The following is a 21,575-nucleotide window of genomic DNA, read 5'->3' on the forward strand; positions in this document are numbered from 1 at the left end:
ACGCTTGTTCGTGAGGTAAGCCTGTGGGGGCGGCGGCAAGTCATCATGAACTAATTCCGACAAAGGTGGGCAACAGAAAAAAAATCGAAGACCCTTTGTTACGAGAAAAAGGGTTAAAACGCGAAACTTTCTCTCATACAACCTGAGTCAAAGTACAAAATCCAAACTGCTTCTACCGCGCCGGAATGGTGCACTCGGATAGACGTCGACTTCACAACGCGAGAGACCCAAGTTCGGTTCCGATCGCGAGAATAAGCGTTTTTATCTATAGGCGCTCGGTGTGCCTTTGCGGAAACCCATTGTGTAAAGTTGGCTTTCCTGCAGTGCGTTTTGGGGACGGACGGTCGCCATCAGTGAGACATAGAAAGCTTCGCTTTAATACCTGCGTGGATGGGGTATTCCCGTCTCTAAAATCAAACACTGCTTGTTACCAGAAGACGTCGTTCTTGTAAAGTATATACCAAACAGCCCCGTCAACTCATGCACATAGTCACAGGAGTTCCCCAAGGCCGGACCGCAGAACTCGAGTTTGTTCTGCAAATATAGTAGATGGAAATGAGTTGCAGCGCTCAAGCAAGGTGTTGTACCCGTTGCAAGTAGTCACTAGTCGAGAGCTTTTTCATGGTGATTGATGGATTGTAGGGTTTAACGCGCCGACGCAACGCAGGCGACGAGGCGCGCCGTAGTGGAGGGCTCCGGATTAATTTTGACCACCTGAGGATCTTTAACGTGCGCCGAAATCTCGCACACAGGGCGTTTTTGCTTTTCGCCTCCATCAGAAAAGCGGCCACCGCGGCCGGGAATCGAGCCCGCGACCTCGTGCTCAGCAGCGCAACACCTTAGCCACTGAGCCACCGCGGCGGGTCATTTTCATAGGAAAGTCTATTGAAGATAAAGTCGACTAACAGCTAGCTGTCACGGCGACCCCGAGCGCGTTGCACGCGTTATCCTGGGACTTAGTTTGAGCTATGATTGAATGGCCGTAACGACGGCATCTGCTTGACACCATGACCTAACGGGTAGGGATGCAAGGGAGCCTCACGGGCGCCCAACAGCTAGTTTGCAGTCTCCATTCGATCTTGACCACTACGAGCCAGTATTGCACATGGCGGATGCGCGCAGTTAGTGCGTGTTCCACTCCGAAAACGAGTATTTAACTCAGCCCCGACAACACAGATCCGGTGGTCACGCTAAGCGCCACACAAAGAAACCCAGGCATACGCGGGTTTCTTGCTACTAGTACTTGATACTAGTCAGTGCCTTGTTCTCAATTTTCTCGCATATTTTGCTGACTTTTCCGATGCCAATAAAACCAGGCGGGTCTACCTTGTTAAGGTCAGGTGAGAAGCACTCAAGAAGCACTTGAAGTCGTGGGAACGCTTCGCACAAGAGTTTGAACGGTTTGAGAGTGAACTTGAATTTGAATTAGGCGGCAAAACCACCCGTAAGAGGCGCTACCAGCGCTAGTCAATTCCAACGAGTCAATTCTAGTTTTTGTTTTTGTTGCTTGTATTCATGCAGTGGGAATATCCTTTGGTAAGGCTCTTTTTCCTAAACTGTTAATTTAGAGCGCATTGAGTGTCAACTTGTGTTTTTGCTTCCACAAAAGCAGCTCTTTTCAATATCCTCTCCATTTTGTCTCTCTCTCCCTCTTGATTTTATTCAAGCGCACCCAAAGATGGCGGAGCAACTAGCGAAGAGGCCTGCTAAGGGAATTCTAAAGCCATCCAGCAGCTTCGAGTACACCGAGGCTAGACGTCAGTAAGTGTAACTTGTTTCAGCAGATGCCGACTTTGTTCAGCAACCGTCCTCTCCTCGTGACAAGTGCGTTCCGGCTCTCCACCCGCCCAGCGCCGTCGTAGCAGCGATCGCTGGAAGCTGGTCGTAGACGAGAGGACGCGCTGGACGGGATGGGCCGTGGAGACATCACTTGTTAATCCCTTCAGGTTGTGTGGTTAGAGCCAAGAAGCCGCTTCTTCCAGGGATACAGTTTCAGGTCGCGCCAACCACGCGCTCCGGACCACCGTTCGTGCGTGGTGGCGTGAATGTCATTGGATCTACCGCGAAGGGAGAGCGCGGAGTTCATACTTTTTAAGCTTTCTCGGAAAGAAGACGAAGAGGGAATGGTGAGGCTAAAGCTAATTTTACCGACGCTTTTTTCGCTCGCAGGAGAGGCGGCTCTGATGCATCAACGCTGACGGAACTGCGATCTTGTGTCAACAAGCTTCCGTTGACATTGGCGCATAGCGATTTGTGGGTTGTAGTGATTTTTTTTTAATTAGAGGACCCCGTATTTCGCGGCCAATCTCCCGGCTGGGTATGTGCCGTTGTAGTAACCGACCAAGTGGGCGGCACCGGCGGCCCGTTGGTGTCGGTGGGCCGGCGCCGATGTGCAAACGATGTCCCATTATCCGCCGGGTGGGGGCCCGTATCAACCGTACCCTCCCGAACAGTACTTAGACCGTGCGTATTTGCAACCAGGACAAAACGTTCCGCCGGGATACCAGCAGCAGCAGCAGCAAGCCTATAATCAGGGCGGGCAACGCTACGCTCAGAGCCCGGGACCTTCGCACGGAATCCTCAAACCATCGGGAAGCTACGAGACAAGGCCGTAAGCTTGTAACATGAGTACAGCGGCCGACTAACTGCGTACCTTTGTCGAGGCCGCAATTTTTGTAGCAGGTAACGCCTCGCGTGGTTTCCCGCGTGCGGCGCAAGTCTCCGTCTGCTTGCAGTTTATTATCGTTTAGTTTTGATTACCAACTACATATTTAGGACAGTTTTAGTCAACAGGGATTTTAACGTAAATTTTACGGTGCATGAGAGTTGGATAAGGAGCATTTTGGGCATGGGGGTCGAGCTGCAATGTGTCAAGGTCGACCTGTTGCGAGTGATTACAACTGTGATGGCTTTGCAAACTAGCGTGTACGCATTGAACGAACGCGTCGTTTTCTGCCTGCCGTTGTACGGTAAAAATGGAGCCAGCGAGGGTGACTCCACGGATCCGTTACTAAGTTTGTGCACTTTGCAGGAGCACGCAAGACCTCAAGTGGGATGAGAAGAACATCAAGGAGACCTTCCACCCAGCCAACAAAACCTACGGCTTCATGAGTATCGACGAGCCCAAGACGCCGTACAGCTACGACATGTCGCACGAAAAGGGTCCCGTCAGTGCAGAAGTCCTAGCGCAAAAGTTAGTGCAGGTTCTTCCCTCACCTGTGGCTTCTGTACATTTAAGGGCTCATGAAGACAGAATACAAGTTTGTTTTATTCATAAGATTTTGCATTTTATAGTGTCTTCAGCGCACATCCGGCAGCAAATGATGCTGTATTCTCTGAGAAATTAATCAATTTTAATTGTCCCGCCAAATTGTGTGTTTTCGCAACGTCAGCAGTGAAGTCATAAGCGCGTGCATTCAAGCGAACTTCCACTGCGTCATTTGGGTCCATGGCCTTGCTTGCCGTCAGCCCTCCCAGATGGTGCTACTATGCTCATCCACGAACCGTTGTCCGCCGTTGCTTTGTTTTTGAGCGTATTTGCACCTGGCTTGTTTTTGTTACTGTAGAAAGCAATCGTTTCGTGAAACATGGGGTATCCTCGACAAACAGTGTCGCGTAAGACAACGTCGCTTACGCCAATCGACCAGTGTTGCGTAAAATAACTTCAAAGCGGTGGAGTGCTGTGCAGCAAAAACAAGCGTAGTGCGCCCAGTACCAACAGCAGTGCGCATCGGTACTTCTATGCTTACGTGCATTTTCGTAACTTTCAACGTTTACTGCACCATTCTTACTGCTGTAAAAGGAATATGCATTACATTTAAGCGCAAATAATTCGTTCGGCAAGCCTATAAGCCGTGCCTAATATGCGTTTGCTTTTGCTGGCCTCGGCCAGCACAGCTGGGCTCATATGACATCACAGGTTCTGTTGCGGGAAATGAGCTAGTGGGTCGCACGGCCATTCCCTTTTTTCCTAATTATGTAGCTTATTTGAACGAAGTGTGTGTTAAAAGTGGTGTCAGTACGATTCTAACGAGGCAATCTTTCGAATGACCTAAACTTGTATTTTGTCCTCATGGCCCTTTTAACCATCTCAAGGTCGCAAGCCATACCGCTATAATAGAGTGCAGTTGCAGTGGCAAACATCAATGCGTCCTTTTGCCGGCTGATAGGGGGCAAATTGAGTAATAACTGCCCTGAAAAAAGAAAAGAAAAAGATGCTGATCGTCACTGTGTGGTTTTTTATGTCGTAGACGGTGACGTTTATGAGGAGGTACTATTTGCTGTTTACGTGGGTTGCTTATACCCCGGCTACACTAGGGTTCGAATCTCGTTTAAACTAAATGTCATTTCACTCAAATAGTGTGCTTCAAATGCCATTCAGAATCCGCCATACTCCACTACAATTTCAATGGCATTTGAAAGCTTTGACAAAAGCTTGCCGTGCTGCATGGCGCTGCTGCTGTCGAGTTCTGTTTTTACACAATAATGCAACAGTCAAATTTAGCAGCAGTCTTTGGCATTAAAATTATATCAAATTATCAATAGCATTAGCCTTGACACTGTTTTTGCTTAATTCTGAATCGCAATCGATGTTTTTTGTGCTGTCTGGCCACACTGGTTTGTCGCTTGCTCGCACTGGCGCTGAGAGTTATTACATCTTGATATCACGATTAAAGTGAACGAGAAGTACATAAAGTCCCACAATTAAGAATATTTTATTTGTTTTAAGTATGTTAATAATGTATTTGTCTATAAGCTGACTTGGAATGCTATGCGTGAGTGCTAGAAATGGCAGTAGAAAGCCTCAAATGTGTGTCTGGGTGCTCATTTGGCTCGAATGTCATTTGAGCTGAGTGGAATTTCAAAACCCAGTGGAGCAGCAAAACTTTGCATTTGAGTCAAATGTCATTTGATCCGAATGACATTCGGATGCTAGTGTAGCAGGGGTGCTACTTTCCTTTTGTATGTCACCTTGCAGTGAAAACTTGTGTGCGTTCTAAGTATGAACGGACGAAACTAACTTGTATTAAACATATCTGGGACTTCGGAATTGCGAAAAAGAGCTTCAGCCGCTACTGCTATCCAGTGGAAATGCAATTGGGCTAGTTGGTGGATTGTGAGAAAAACCCGTGCTTAAATAACATTCCACGAGAAAGGGCTAGTGTACGCCTGCCTCGGCATGTATGTCTTGTTGCGTGAGCTACACTGGCCGAGGTTGAGCAGTTCCGTGTGGCTCCTGGAGAGCTGTGCTGCGCAAGCTCTAGGAGCAGTGACGTCACACGGCGCACAGAACGCTGCTTGCTGCCCGGCGTCTCTCACGCACCCCACGCGCCCACCGTCTTTGCCGACCTCCATTCCGCACATGGCGGCCCGGTCCACTTTATGATCATGCGAGGTGTGGCCGGGTGTGGAACCGATGGCTCGTGCGTCGCAGCAACGTTGGCGTGCACCGGTGGAACCAGCTTAGCTCTGGGGCGATTCGTGACGCTGCGCCGGAGCCGCTTGATAAATATACATGTGTCACATAATGCGTATACCGTGTGTGTGTCATTGAAGCAGCTGTAAGCATAAGCTAATCCTAGACAACCAGGAGACCTAAGGAGAACCAGCTGAATCTTATCTCACGCTACGTATATCCTGGCGTAGCCGAGCTTAGCCACTGCTTTTTTTTTTTTTTTTTCATTGTGTGTGTCTTTCCCACTGCCGCTTTTTTCAAGTTGTCTTTTTCTCCCCAAATTTTAGCTGTATTTTTGTTTTCTCGCCACCAAGCTTTTAGAACCCATCAGGCAAAGATGTTGATGGGTACAGTCAAACCTGTCTATGTTGAACTCGGATGTACAGAACGATTGCTTATGGGTAGGGTTGTTCGTTTTCAGGTTTTATATTTTTTCAAAATCGGGAGGGTAAAAATGGGCGCTATTTTTCGAACTGATATTTGGGGAGAAATCTGGTTTTTGTGAAGCCATTCCGAAATTGTTTTTTTTTTTCAGGTTAAATCAATAGATGGACTAAGTTTATTTTAATACATGCAGTGTATTGTAAAAGGTATCGTGAGTTTTTTTTACTCTAACGGGCCAAAATTGGCGTTTATTTCAAGCTGGCAATCGGGGGGGACTTCAGGATTCTCTTTAAATGTTCTCCGAAATTGGGCATTTGTTTAGAAATGAATAAATAATGACAGTAAATAGCATTGATAACTTCTAGCAAATGAAACATTTTCTTCACGAAAAGCTGGTCATCGATTGTTTCCTCATCCTTGTTTGCATACATTATTGTGATCTGCTTGCGCAACTTGTCGGTCTTCGTTCGAGGCCTGCCTGATCGCTGAACGTATCTCGACTGGGAGAAGGTTCTCTCGACAACAGAGCTTCCATTGGCTAGGCACAATAATGTCAGGGTAGCACTTTCCAGTCTGAGATTGCAGGGGGTAGAGTTATTTCGATACCCAATGAGTTCGGAAGGTGTGTTTGTGGGGCTTGCTTCTAGCAAGTACTGGTTGGGAACAGCGGAACGTCAGACCACCATTGTGCAGATTGCTCCTTTAATAAAAAGGTCCATTCGGGGAGAAATCAAGTTTAACCCGAATCTCCCGAAACTTGTTTTGGGTGTAAGAAACGGGGGATTTTGCCCGAAAAGGAACAACCCTACTTATGGTGCATAGTAAGCAATCCATTTAATTAAAGAATTTCTGTTATGTGTTGTGCATTTTATAGATCTAGTTATCTAATGTATCAAGCTCTTCTCCGACGGGATTTTGGTTCGTTATATCCGGATTCAACAGAGCCGTATTGAAAGTAGCAGCATAAGTCTCATTGGCCAACCAAAGTTGCGTTGGATTGACTGTTAAGCAATGAGCTGGTGTGACAGAAACAATGCCGCACACCTGGACAGAGCCCCGACACTTCATGCATTCCTCCCTTACGTGTGCAGAATTCAGTCGGCCGCAGCACAGCCGCCGAAAGCAACAATGTCTCCCGAAGAACTCAAGAAGATGGCAGAAGATGAGGCAGGTGAGCGAGGCTTGTCTTGTAGGCGTGCGTTGCGGGGCCTGGTTTTTGGCTGGCACCTGTGGTGCTTGGTAGCTTTCAGCAGTTGGGGCAGTTTCTTGTTTTTGTTAGGCAAAGGACGCGTTGTAAGGCTTGCCCTAAATAAAGGGGCCCTGCAACCCTATCGATAGAGGCTTTCACTCTTTTTTTTTTTTTCATTCCTGGAAGCACTGTGAAAGCTGTAGCTATCACCAACACACAGTGGCACTGCATGGTGTGCCCATTGCAGCAGATACACCTTCCAGTTTCTTTGTTTTATTGTGATTTTCTTTAAAGGGGGGTGGGGGGAACGGGCTCTTAAAACAGCTCCTTTTAATTTTTAAGTAAAGCCTGTGAAACTTGCCAGTCTTGCTGCTTTTTTTTCCCACTCATTTCAAATATGCCATTAATTTTTGGGCGAGTCAATTTGTTCCCAAGATAATTGGAGATAATTAGCCATTTTCTGGAGGAACAATAGACAAAACGGTGTTGGTCATAAAACTGCAATATTTATATTTTCCAATACCGCGAGCCCTGGTGAATGCAATAAAGGGAAGCAGTTTTTTAAAGATGCACCGCTTAGAACTAATTTTACGGCTCGTTAAACTTTGATGGCACCAGTGGCCAGGAACCATTTCGAATGCCCACTCCAAACACCAGTGAAAGCTTTGACACAGTGGAAGCTTGGTTTTGCGCACGCTCCATGTGTCCAGAGATTGCTTTTAGATCGACCAACCCGTCTATGGGGAAATGCATCAGTTTTTTTGACAGGACGCCGTCATTTCCACTGAGAAAGTTCTTGCTTTATGAGAGTGAGTGAAGGAGTGATGAAGGAGTGAAAATCTGACAAAGGAGGTGGGGCCACCACCAAGCTCCTTGTGGGCGATCGTTGGCGCACGTTTTTCCGGGTTTGGGTACGCGTGCAATCTTTGTAAATGCCAAAGTGCATGCACGTAACAAGGGCCTGGGAATAAGCCAAGTTGTCTGTCCATTGCATCCTGTACCTTGGCAGTTTGGGGTGCAGTCTGACCTACTTGTAACGATCATGAACTGCCACTAAGCAGTTGTTATATAATTGGGCTGGGCAGAAAAAGGTCATTTAAGGTGTGCTTATTTAACCAGAAATGTGACTATACAGCAGCGCAGACTCTCTTTATACCAGTGCTCGTGCGGACCCGACTCAGTGCAACACACAGAAAAGACCACCGCCATCCTAATAGACGAAACCTTCCGCATCACCTCCTTGACTTCCTTTTTATTATTTTTTTAAGGGGGCTCTTAAAGAATTTCTTTTAATTTTCAAGGGAACGCTGCGAAACGAGCCAATTTTGGTGCTTTTTTCCCACTGATTTCGAATATGCCATTATTTTTTCAGTCATCCAATTAGTTACCATTATAATTCAAGATAATTAGTCATTTTTGGGGAAACAATAGGCAAAACAGTGCTAGTCACAGAACTGTAATCTTTGTATTTTCCAATTCTGTGAACCCTGTGGAATGCAATGAGAGAATCGGTTTTTCGATGCGCTGCTTCGAACTAATTGTAAAGCTCATTAAACTCTGCTGTTTGAAATGGGCATTCAAAATGGTTCCTTCCCACTGGTGCCACCAAATTTTAAGGAGCAGTAAAATTTAGTTCGAAGCGGTACATCAAAGAACCGATTCTCTTGCTGCATTCACCAGGGTTCATAGTACTAGCCTCTTCAGACCCAAGAATGCGGAAATAGAAAAATCTTTCGTAATACACTTTTATTGGATTCAATATCCATAGAAATAAATGCAAAAAAATTACAGTAGCAAAAAAGCAAACGAAAGTAATAGAATTTATGGTACCCATTTGGGTACTCTGGGTTTCAGTGCATGTGGAATGCAAGAGCCAATATTTTCGAAATTCTACAATGCTTCGAAAGTGCTACAAAAATGCTACAACACACTATTATTTGGTTCATTGTCCATAGAAATAAGTGCAAAAAAATTGCAATAGCAGAAAAGCATACGAAAGTTATAAAATTTGATGGTACCCATTTGGGTACTCTGGGTCTTCTTACCTGGTGGACGCATTCGAGCGCTCGCACCGCTGAAAGCCATTTTCGGCGCCTCGCTCTTCAGAGATTCCTGGACACATCGCGCCACCTAGAGGGGCTTAGTGAAAGCAAGGCCTGCTTTTGGCGGGGAGACAACTTCTGACACGCTAGTTTCGAATGGGGGAAAGCTATTGCCTTTATGGTTGTGGTACCCATTTGGGTACCCCGGGACTGAGGAGGCTAGTGAAAAATATAAAGATTACAGCTCTTGGACTAGCACTGTTTTCTCTATTGTTCCTCCAAAAATGTCTAATTATGTTGTATTATCGTGTGGGGACTGACTCAAGAAATAATGGCGTATTTGAAATCAGTGTGGAAAAAGCAGCAAGACTGACAAGTTTCACACAGTTTACTTAACAGTAAAGGAAGCTGTTTTAACAGTGGTGTCCCCCTTAAAGTAATTGCCGTAGGTGCGTTTACGTTTATTAATCGCGTTCAATATTAATAGGAGCCGGTTCATTCGGCTATAACGACGCAGCGCCGGCACTTTCTTTTGACCTAAAAGCTGTCTGAAAAACATCTTCCCTGCCCCTGTTATCCTCTGGGCCAGCACGAGATAAGGGGGGCAGTTCGGATGTCACTTTCTCAACTGCGAGTGGGGCAACTCGGGCGGCAGCAGTTGTGGACGTCTTCTGGCTAATGGAAAGATAAAAGATGCGGAGCGCTGAAGAGCCGTGCGACTCCTGCCGTGTTTACAAACATTCTTCACGCACGTAAGGGACCCTTAGCCGTGTGGAGCATTTCTCGCATATGTTTCTGAATGCTATATTTTGACAACGTGTACAGGTACGAAGTAGTTTGTACTCCATGATCTAGACTTTTAACCACAAAAAAAATTTTGAATGAGGGACAGGCATAGGCGCTATACTTCAAGTTAACTTAGGTTTTATTATGAGGTTTTGTTGTTATGACTGGCAGAGACAATCAGCATCGTACTGATAAGCAGTTCAGTTTGCCACATATCATAGGGTTCAGTTGTTATAGCCAATAACGGAGGGATTATCAGCGTTGTAATGAGGTGCTTAGTTTACCACATGACGTAAAGTGGAGTTAATGGGGCTGCAGCTATTTATTGTATATATCAGTTCAATTGTATGGGGTTTCTCACGCACTTCGTGGTTCATCGATATACTAGCATGCGCTAGGCGGCAACAGTTGTGAGAAACAAAAGTGCAGCCTTTACGCAGGCACATGTGCAGATTTGATGGTTTAATTTGTCTTGTTGAACCCCAAATTCTACGATGTATTCCAGTCTAGAATCAGATTGTTTCAACCGACTACTTGAGACTATTTTGCCTCTGTTTGAGCTTGAATTCTGCAATTTGGGCAGCTCTAGAAAGGAGGCTGGCTTCAATCTAGGCGCTCCGCAGTTGTGGCATTTAGATCACACTCGCTCTACGAGCTAAAGTTCAGTGTGCAGAACAACTGGGTGCGCGACGAAAACGGCGGGTACCACAAGCGAGTGCCCTCGAAAGTTCAGTTTCTTAATTCCGTATAAACACTAAAGCATCAGACATCGTTGCACGTAGATCACAGCACACCATCATTGTCATAGGTATCACCCTGACTCCCCTATTCGCTAATGAAAAATGATGTCATGAGTATGATAAAAATCCCACTCTTAAGCAACAGAGTTAAGCAGGTTTTACCGAAACAAGAAGCAGGATTAAAAGAGGCAGCGATTGATGAGTGAAACAGTCTCTCGCAATGATCGGTCTTCAGGTTGTCCTTATGCTGGCACAGGAATTGACCGTGAATGTGTCTGTGTTGTTACTCCTCCACCTCCTCCTCCTCCTTCTCATTCTTCTTCTTCTCATTCTTCTTTTTATTTTTCTCATTCTTCTTCTGCTTCTTCTTCTTCTCATTCTTCTTCTTCCTCTTCCTCATCTTCCTCTTATTCTTCTTCTTCTCATTCTTCTTCTTCTTCTTCTGCTCCTCCTCCTCCTCCTCCTCCTCCTCCTCCTCCTGCTCCTTGTTGTTGCTGTTGTTGTTGTGCATACCGCATGAGTGACCATGCTTCTTTCTCTGTTTTGCTTTTGCTGCAGCGGCGAAGCACAGAAAGTTTGAGGAGATGAGGAAAAAGCACTACTTCATGGAGAAGCGGGCGCCGGGAACGGTACCGGACGATGACGAGGGAGACGACGACGACGACTAGGACTGGCAAGGCCCGTGGCACGAGCCTGTAATAAGGTGAGGTAGAAGAGGCTGGCCTCTCACCTGCTCGCTCCGCTGCAAGGGGCGTCAAAAGACGGTTGCTGTCTTCTGCTGCCTCTGCCACGCAACTGCCTTCTCTTCTCTTTCCCGCCAGCCTCTCACACTCTTCCCACGATAAACACAGGGGGGGTTTGCTCAAGTCAATTCAATTTTGCCACGTTCCACTGCTTCTAGTGGAACCGTTCGTTACTGTAGGACTTCACGGAATGCCGCCACGACGTGTAGGGTCTGGAGCAAGCGCTTTTTGTGGTTTTGGGTCAAAACGTTCTTATCAGTGCGTTATTTTTAACCTTGAAATAATGCAGCCAAGCATTTTAAAAGAACACTGCAAACACCGCTTATGTATTGATGTCTTCGTCAATTATGCCTGTTTCTACTGGAACCATTCGTTACCGTAGGACTTCCTGAAATGCCACCACGACGTCTAGGGTCTGGGGCCAGCGCATTTTGTAGTTTCGGGTCAAAACATTCTTTTCAGTGCGTCATTTTTAACTTGGAAATAATGTAGCAAAGTATTTTAATTAACAGAACACTGCAAATACGAGTTATGTATTGATGTCTTGCATCAATTTATGCCTTTTTTCTTTTCTTTTATGAAGAATCTTGAAAAGTCTGATTTCCACCAAATTTAGTGTGCAATGTTTTTTCCTATGTAAACATAGTGTTCGAGTATTCTGTTAACTGTTGGCCGGGTGGCTTAATCAAGGGACAGGCAAACAGACAGATCAAAATTTTCTGGCTTAAGTAGCCCAAGAAAGGCTAATGTCCTTAAAAACATTTGCGACCATGGTCTGTCAATTTGTGCTGTACAGGCCTATCGAGCTGCTGTGAACCTCACTCGATTTGACCCTGGGGCAGTCGCTTGTATTGCACGCTGAGGAGATGGACGGAAACGGCCTCATGCAGAATTCAGCTCGCGCTACTCTGTTGTTCAAAAATTAAATGAGTGTATTGTTTTGTTGCTCGAATAGGAGCTTTGTTTCGTAAATTTACATTGACATAGTTGTGCAATGATGCGTTGTCTTTCTAATGGTTTATTTCCCTTTTTATTTTTTAACTGTCAGATACAATTTTTGGTGTGCAAGTAGCAAAATTTCAGCTGAAGTCCAATTTAATTGACATAATTGCAGGGACAGATAATCAAGTTGTAGAATTTTTAGGCGCTTCAAATTCAAACAAACCTCCTGAAAAAAAATGCTAACGTTAAAAATCTCTCTGTGCTAGTTGCACTTCCCATTCTAAGCTTACTAAACATGGAGTGCTTCACTTTAAGCCATAAAAATCATAGTTGAGTAAAATCTGCAATTTTTCTTTTTCTAACAACTTGGATGAGTGTAATAGGTTGCACTGTGTTATTAATGTTAAAAAAACTTCATTTTGTTGCAGCTGTCTTGTAGCACCATATAAAAGCCACCGCCAAAATAAAAGATGAAACTAAATGCACACTAGTCTATTTTTTGGGGCCTTGGTGCCTTTTCTCTCCTTTTCAAACATTTCTCACACGTTTCGATTGGGATGCAAAAGCGTGAAAAAGGAATTATCTGCTGATACAAAACGAAAGCCACCATCGCAATCCGACCTTCCCCTTCCTTTGGTTCTTACCACTTGTAAAACTCAAGGTCACATGCAAGGTCACGTGTGCGTAATTGCAGCTGAGGTGATTGCTGTGCCTTCTGTCCAAACATGGCTGTGCCTTCGCTTGTTGGTACACGCCTACTGTGAGGTCACATAGACAGTACAGTCGAACCCCGCAATAACGAAACCACCGGGGAAAGCCAAAAAATCCACTTTTGCAGGAATTTCGTTGCCGCGAGAATGAAACATAGACAGAAAAAACGGTCACAAACCGAAAATTTATTTCAGAAAGTCGGTTACATTACTTTGCGAGGCTTACCTTGCAGCAATGTCACAGCTCAGCTCTCGCACTACAAGAAGTGTTCAGTGCTAGTCGTCGTGCGTGCCCAGGGACGACCGAATCGTGTAAAACGCGCCCAAAACATCCCGCGTGTTCGTCTTGTCGGCACGTTTTCTCCTTGGCCCTCAGCACCAAGCATCTCCAAGCATGCAAGCAAAGTGGCACCTCGTTGTTCCAATGCTGTTCACATAAGTGAGCACCGCTTTGTTGACGTCCAGACAGGCCACAGCCATCACTGTTTTGTTTTCTGCATGTGCTCAATTAAAGAGTGGTGTCCTTGCTTTTCGAAATAGGAGAGCGAGCTGCAGGGTGTTCTAAACTAGGGTGCCCTAATGTGCCCCCTCACCCACCAAGGGGTGGCGAGGAGGAACATCCTGACACCTTGTTCCAAACTCGTTTCCACCATAGAGTTTCATACTAATATATACTAGAGGGAAATCTGGCGCCACTGTCTAGGGGAGCCGTGCTTCAGCGAGCGTACTGTCATGTACCGGGCAGGCACGTTCCACTTGTCCTGGGCATGGCTCATGAACAGGCTGAAACGTTGGCTATGACTGCAAAGAGGCAACAATATTATCGTAGATGGTTCATTAAATTTGTTTTGTTATAAAATTGAACCTCCAAAATGTCAGTAGTTTTTTAGAAGCTTAATGTACGATGAGCAAAAAAAAATGTTACTTTTTTTTTGTTGATTTTGGCTTCGAGACAAAAAAGAAGCCGTATGGCTAAGCCAAGCAGCAATGGCACCGCCCACGGCGGCCCGCGACTGCAGTGACAGATTTCCCTCTAGTATATATTAGTATGAAACTCTATCGTTTCCGCTATCCTCCCTTTGCCCACCTGGGCCACTGACTAAAGCTATGATGGCTGCCTTATCTTGTAGCGATAAAACCTTATACATTTGGGGTGGCAGAGGCATATTTGAGAGCAAGTGTGTCGATTGCCACACACAACAAACACACATGCGCTGTTCAGCCGGCTAGCGTATACGCCCAAGCCAAGGCCGATCCCCGAGTCACCATGTGTCGCCCCCTGGTGGTGTCGCTGTGAGGCTGCCTTCGCGGCCGCCCGCTACACGGTCTTTTTTGTAAACAAACATGGTGGCGGCAATACAAGTGTGCTGTGGCAAGTTTACGCACTTCGAGTCCGAAAAAAATGCATTTGAACATTTTTGGACACTGTTAGCCTCAGGTGGGTAGGCACAATTCCGACTGGACTTCCAGCGAATTTCGTTCACGCGGGATCGCTTTCCTAAAACATTTCATTGCCGCGAGATATGAAATACATGGGCGTCAATGGACGTTTGCCAGGGATCCGGAAGTACTTCGTTGCCGCGGGAATTTCGTACTCATGGGATTTCGTTATCGCGATGTTTGGCTGTATTACGTGACCATTTGCGGGAGTAGAACAAAACAAAAGCACCTTTTAGCCCTGGTAGTTACAGTTATTTCGAGCCAGTTTGAGCTGTATTAAATTTAGCAAATCAGGCCTGCAGGCATGTGGTGGGGGGCTGGGACAAGTACTGGACTTTAAATATTGGAGACAAACTTGTAATATTTGAAGTTCATAATTAGTCTTGGATTTGGATATTAGAACTTTAGACTTCGGGCGTAACTATTCAAGTAGTTATTCCCCAATTTAAATTTGAAGCTGAAATATTCGCACATCTCTAATCAGGATCGTACAGTTTGCCGCCAGAGAGCACTTAAAACGCAAAGGTGGCTGAATATAGCGGGTGAAACTTATTCAGCAATGCAACTTGGGAAACCTAAACTTCGCTTGCACCGAGAGAGAAAAAAATAGACTAGGTATACCGGTTGAACAGCATTTATACTACGAAGTTATCCACTGCAGGCATAAGGTGTTGTTGCAATACATCACTTGTTCATCACACTCTGCTTTCATATCAGGCTTTACCCCACAGCAGTAAACACTGCAGAAATGCTACAAGCACAACTAAATTATCAGCTTCACACTTCCCTCATTGCGAAAGCTTAGTGCATGCCGGCATGAAAACTGCACCTTTTCAACTGCGGAGGGAGCTCAAATGGCGAAAGTTTACAACGCCATGTGACATAAGCGTCCCCACTGAGCAAATGTACCGCGGATGTATCACAAATGTACCACAAATGTACCATATCTCGTCTCTGTCGCAGAGTGCAAAACAAATTGCCGACGACGCCCGCACAGCCCAGACCACCGCTCTTGGTTGGTACCGTTGCTTTTTCACTGCACAATGCGATTGCCTTTTATTGGTGCACCTTTGATGCTTGCGGACCTTACCAACCTTCCGGCCTTTGTGAGATTCACCCGCGTTCTTGACAGCCCTGCATTCACGCAGTGGATGGTAAACATGTCGAGTATATACCCTGGCACTGTCCAGGCTTTGCTTCTTAGCACAGGAAGGAAGAAATTTGGAACATCTATGTGTAGATATCTGTACATGTAGATTTTTATCTAGACTGCCTAAACTTCTCTGTTTTAGGATTATAGTACAGGTGCCATTAGCGACCTCTTTACACATGTTTCAAAGCTTTTTCTAGCAGCATGCTACTTTGTGCTTACACTTCATGGGAAGATTACATTCTACGGTTGATTCTAACACCACTATCAGCGATGGCACTTATCTGGTTATCTAGAGATTAAATGAACGCTATCTGCTATCCTTGTTTTGTTCTTTGCGTGGACCATTGGAGCCCTCCATATGCGTAAAATTGAAATGCTTCTTGCAGACGGGCTCAAAAGAAAAACTTTGCTGAGGAAAAAAAATGTAATGTGCATGCCAATTACCACTTTTTTAGTTTTAACACGTTTTTAACTAGTAGTGAATCAGAATGGAAAATGAGGGGTTCCGTAAATTAAGACAGAAGTAAGAGTAGGCAGTCAAGAAAGCCAATGAAAGCAAAGGGGAAAATGTGGTTAGTTGTTTATTATTCTTGAAACATGCAGGTTTTTTATTATTATTTTGAAAGAAGAAAAAAAGTGTACAAAAACATGCCCTGCAGGGTGGGATCGGCTCCCACCCTGCGGGCAGGTTAGTCTACACTTTCTTTTTTTTCCTTAAAAAAATTCTGTGTCTGTTTCAAGGATAATAAACCACTTACCACATTTTTCCCTTTGCTTTCCTTGGCTTCCTTAACTGCCTACCCTTATTTCTTCTTAACTAGTATTTATTTATCCTCATGTGCAGAATCAAATAAAATCAAGTTACAATGTAGTTTAGTGTGATCATTGCCAGTAGTAATCATGTTGGCCTTATATAACATAGGTACAGCCAAAAAACATGTCTGAAAATGTTTCGCCGGTTCGCCGGTCGCCGGTTCGCTTCAACGGTCGCCGGTTCGATTCCCGGCCGCCGCGGCCGCTTTTCTGGTGTAGGCGAAAAGCAAAAACGCCCGTGTGTACTAGATTTCGGCGCACGTTAAAGATCCCCAGGTGGGCAAAATTAATCCGGAGCCCTCCACTATGGCGCGCCTCATTGCCTGCGTTGCGTTGGAGCGTTAAACCCTACAATCAATCAATGAAAATGTTTCGTGACGTTGCCAGCAGAACCTGTTTGGCATAAGGTGTTTTAGCTCATGCTGTTTCAGTTTGGCTAATGTGCACTTGGCAAGTATCAGTGTCGTTCCCTTCATACTGTATTCTTGTGTGCAACAAAGAAGGATCTGAGGTCAAGTGCCAGTGGCTATGTTTGCGCACTCTGTGTAGCTCACACCTTGTCGAAGCCTTATCTCCTTTAGTGCTGTTCATTGTGACCAAGACTAGGCGTGCATAAACCGCATACCAGCAATAATAGAATGCTGGCATCCGTCCGTGGTCTTTTGCATGCAGTCGGTTAAAGCTCAGTGCACCCAAGCCAGTTGCGTATCGGAATTTCAAGTTATGGCAACAATTTATACGCAACCTTTGAAAGCGATCTGTGTCAAAATCTTGCATATGGCAGCAGTAGCAGCAGCCTGGCTGTTGAAAGCTTTTTTGATGAATGGCACAAAATTTGGTTATTACTGGCCAGTTTTTTTTTCTTCTTTCCAATGTTAATACAGATTTCATACTGCCAGTTCGTTTTTTTTTTTTTTTTTTTTTTTTTTTTTTTTTTTTAATGCCATGGTGGTGCTGAAAGAATAGTGCCACTTTCAGTATTGGTGGTTCAAAATCAGCAGTCACGTGCTTCTTTGTCAATTGATAGGTTTGTTATTTCATTGCGAGTGCTATGAGCAGGGCCGTACCCAGAGGGGGGGTTTGGGGGTTCGAACCCCTCCCGAAATCTTTTCCAGGCAGCACGTAAACAATACTTACTGTTGCTTTGAGCAAAACTACCCCTTCCCAAAATTCATACCCCCCCCCCCCCCCCCCCCCCCCGAAAAAAATTTCTGGGTACGGCCCTGGCTATGAGTCACAGCAACTTAGTTTCAAATGTTATCGTACCAGTGGTACATCATAGCTTGCACCAGATTTCTTTACATGTCTGTAAAAAACCCTTGCAAGCACAACACTGAGATGCAAAACTAGAAGGCATAAATTTTACGCAGTTTAAATGCTCTAATAGGTGCAGCTTGATAGTTCTGATAGTTATTGTGGTTCACAACGTGTGACAACAAAGTTTAACTTGTAATATTTTTTATTTTGCACTAACTAAGTTGTAAAACATTTAAAAAACTTCAGTAGTCAACTGCTAAATTCTTAACCCTTATTACCCTGATTTCAACCTTTACATTGAAATGCGACAAGTCGAAATCGTGTGAGCACAGTAGTTGGTCAGAATTCTGCTCTGTGTGCTGTGAGCTGTGACTGAAAGGCTTCTCTAAGCTGAAACTTGACATGAGCTGAAAAAAAGTGGACATTCTTTTCATTACATTGCGGGTGGTTAGAATTGGCTTTGTTCCAGGGGGTTAAAACATGCAAAGAAATACAAACAGAACAGCAGTCAGGCAGTTTAAAGCGTTTTAGACAAGAAAAATAACACTTGTCAAAGCTATTTTCCCCGGCCCGCAGCACTCAAATGCCTCCTCCTTTACATGGGTATGACGTGTGAAAAATAGTCTATTTGCAGACAAGCAAGGAGCGTGTGTCTGCTTACTGTCGAAACCAACTTTTTACACTGCTGTTAAGGTCTAACAAAAATAAGAGAGAGTGGGAGCAAGACAGGCTTCTTAAACTAAACTTAGGAATGCCTCTGCTGACCACTGTTTGAGAACCAGTGCCCGAAACGTTTGCACCTCTATTTTTTTGTCTTTGCAGAAAAGCGCTCGTTGGGTCGGTGCCAGGCATACCGGCACTGCCCGCGAGTTCCCTCCCCCCACCCATCCGTCTGGCTAGACTCGAGGTGCTCCGCACTACGAACCACCAGACGCCAAATTCCTCATTGTTTGCCATCCGAGCGGCCGTGTCGTCCCCGCCGACGCTGCGCCGGCCGCCGCCCACGAAAACACGCCCTTTGAGCCCTCCGACATGTGTCCGCTTTGTAGGGGAAAGGACAGAAGTACTCCTAAGTTATTTCCCGGAGCTTTGCTTGTGTCGCAAGCTTGTGTACAATCGTAGAGATTGAAAATTTTGTTTTTCTTTTTTGTTGTCTTTGTCGGACGCCGTGTCGTAGTGCTTTGCCCGTCCCGATTGCTTCTCGCTTCCCACCGCTGCTTGAGACGTGTGAGAGAAGTATGAACTGTGTGTGCTTGAGGGTCGAGGAAGGAAGGAACGCGTCGCCCCCTGGTGCAGACTGGGTGAGGTGTTGGTGAACGACAAGGACGAAGGCCCCAGCACTGCGACTGCGTCCGGTCGGTGGTGACCGCCGGCCCGAAGTCTTCCTCGCGACCGACTACTGCCCCGCACGTGGTGACTCGGTGAAGTGCCCGCTCGCGACGGCGAGAGGGCGTGGTGCATCTAGGAAAAGTCCCTGTGATTTGTGATCCCCGGCCATTAAAGATGATGCAGATTTGTGCCCAATGTGTTGGCCCTTTTTTTCTTGTCATCATCATCATCAGCCTACCTATGCCCACTTCAGGGCAAAGGCTTCTCCCATAGATCTCCAATTACTGTACTAACTGGGACCTGTACTAACTGCGACCAATTTATCCCCGCCAACTTCTTGATCTTGTCTGCCCATCTAACTTTCTGCCGCCCCCTTCCACACTTGCCTTCTCTAGGGATCCATTCTGTTACCCTTAATGACAAATGGTTATCTTGCCTGCCTTCGCATTACATGCCCTGCCCACGCCCATTTATTCTTCTTAATTTCTACTAATATGTCCTTTAACCTGTGCTTGTTCCCTGATCCACACTGCTTTTCTTGTCCCTTAATGTTATTGTAAGATACAATTTTGGGTCTGGTTGCTACCGAGATAGAAAGCTGTGCATTCGTTTCACAGCCAAGTGGACGTGGGTTCAATCCCAGCCACGGTGGCTGCTTTTCAGACGGAAGCAAAAAGCGAACCGCCCACAAATCGAGGTTCCGGCACACATTAAAGATCCGGAGGTGGTGAAAATTAATCCGGAGCCCTCCACTACGGCGCACCTCACATCTTAGGTGTAGCTTTGGCCCATTAAACCCCACAGTCTATTTCCCAGCCAAGTAGGTTTATAAGTGAATATGAATGGGCCATGAAACCTTTCGTTTGATCCTGCAATTTTTACGTGTCACAAGCCTCAGCGAGGCATGGTGAATTCCCGCGCATAGCGGTAAAAAGGTGCTGATCGGGTGAGCAATTGCCAGCATACCACCCAAGGCTACGTCCACCCGTCAGTAAACATCACCACCACCACCACCACCCTACAGAGGCCCCCCTCCCCTTTTTGAAGGCCTTCCAGGTTAGGCAAGCCTACCTCTATGGCTTGTGCAGGCAGCTCTTTCTGTGATTTCTCTGGCAACTCTGGCTGGATAAGAGTGCTGTATAACCCACACAAATTTAAGTGGATTACAATGCAACTTGCTTTCCACTGCACCACCCTTTGCGGTGCTGCAGCTTGTAGGCACTTCTCTTTTTACTGCAAAGCTTTCGTGTCCGCAGATAAAAATACCAAAAAATTGCTGATCGTGTGCATGTGAGCTCGGGCCTCGTGGCGACCGCCCGGAAGTTAGCGAAGCAAAGAAAATGCCTATACTCGGTTACAACTCGAGAACGGCACCACCTCAGGGTCCCGCCAAAGCGCGGGACCCGTGACTTCAGTGCGCGTGCGTTTTGAAAGGGGTTTGCTATGAATGCGTGATATCGTCTGCCTTGTCTCACGCAATTTGTCGTCACTGGAGTCGTTTATAAATATATCAAGTCCAAAAAATCACGGGAACGTCTCACGCCATGTCCAAAATATTGCCAGTAACGCCCTACTTGCGCCGCGCAGAGAAACATCCGGCTACGGTGATAAGGCACAGCAGCAACTTCCAGTGCCGTTCTTAAGTTGTCACCGAGTATAGCGCTCGTGTGCATGCCTGGCGGTGACTGCCCAGCATCCCGTGTGCGCATTTGTCAAGCCAAGCATACCCACTGAGGGAAATTGGCCAAGATTGTGGCGACCGCCTGGCAGTTAAAAAACCAAGAAAGAAAAAACCTTCAACGCATTAAAATGCCTGCAATTTTAGAAGAATTAAAGCCGTTCCACTCAATGTGAAAGCTATCGGGAAGTGCAGAGCAGTGATTCACCATAATGGTCTGTAGCTCGCTGCTTACTGCTACCACCCAATGCAATTCAAATTTGCCGCCTTCGCAGTGCTCGCACGCCCCCTGCCTGAAACAGCACCAGCGGGGGTTCTGTTCCTCTTGTGCTTGCTTTTCCTCCCGCACGTGCTGCCATTGCACTGGCACTTTTTTTCGCTTACTGTCGTAAAAACCGACCCATCGAGCGTTCATAACTGAATGAATGTGGGCGCTGCCGGTTAATTAGGTATATTTTGCTACAACTAGGAATCCACAATACGCTCGAAGAAACAGCAGAAGCACAGAGAGTGTCTCAACTCGAACGGCTATCAGCAACAAATACAGGTCACAAAATCTTTGAAAAACTGCATATCAGATACCACCGACAGCAAGGAAACAAGAGCACGCTCAGCAACGAAGTTCGCCAAGCCCTACGCATAGACCCAATACCTAGGAACGTTCACCCAGAACACAACAAAGGCAGGCGCCAAGCCCGAGCCAAGGCCCTCACGGACAAACTCAGCGAGGATCCCGGCGCTCGCTTCGTCGACGCTGCAGAATACGCGGGCGGCAGCCGCTACGCCGTGGCGGTAGTTGACGCTGCAGGCACTACAAGATCCGCTGCAAGCATAACTTGCATCAAGTCCGAGGAGGCCGAGGAGGTGGCCATAGCCCTGGCGCTTGCCGACCAAGGCTGCACTACAGTCCTCAG

The 21,575-nt window shown here is 46.1% G+C and overlaps 1 protein-coding gene across 4 annotated transcripts; it reads left to right on the top strand.

Annotated features, from left to right (window-relative positions):
* The first annotated feature begins 1,639 nt into the window (after window positions 1-1,639).
* On the top strand, window positions 1,640-19,180 carry LOC144163023 (protein phosphatase inhibitor 2-like). 4 transcript variants are annotated; one of them, XM_077693805.1, is made up of 6 exons: window positions 1,640-1,761; window positions 3,032-3,193; window positions 6,931-7,010; window positions 11,155-11,299; window positions 15,395-15,446; window positions 18,477-19,180. In XM_077693805.1, the coding sequence occupies exons 1-4, from the start codon at window positions 1,679-1,681 to the stop codon at window positions 11,262-11,264; spliced, it is 435 nt and encodes a 144-aa protein (XP_077549931.1). In that variant the 5' UTR covers window positions 1,640-1,678; the 3' UTR covers window positions 11,265-11,299; window positions 15,395-15,446; window positions 18,477-19,180. The 4 variants fall into 4 exon arrangements, with proteins under 4 accessions (XP_077549931.1, XP_077549930.1, XP_077549929.1 ...); XM_077693802.1 differs by lacking the exon at window positions 1,640-1,761 and adding an exon at window positions 2,340-2,611; XM_077693804.1 differs by lacking the exons at window positions 1,640-1,761; window positions 18,477-19,180 and adding an exon at window positions 2,326-2,611 and having other exon boundaries at window positions 12,136-15,446.
* The last annotated feature ends 2,395 nt before the right edge of the window (window positions 19,181-21,575 follow it).

Source organism: Haemaphysalis longicornis, unplaced genomic scaffold, assembly GCF_048455015.1.
Source record: "Haemaphysalis longicornis isolate Haplotype H1 unplaced genomic scaffold, Haemaphysalis longicornis Haplotype H1 scaffold_12, whole genome shotgun sequence".
NCBI classification, from domain to species: Eukaryota; Metazoa; Arthropoda; class Arachnida; order Ixodida; family Ixodidae; genus Haemaphysalis; species Haemaphysalis longicornis.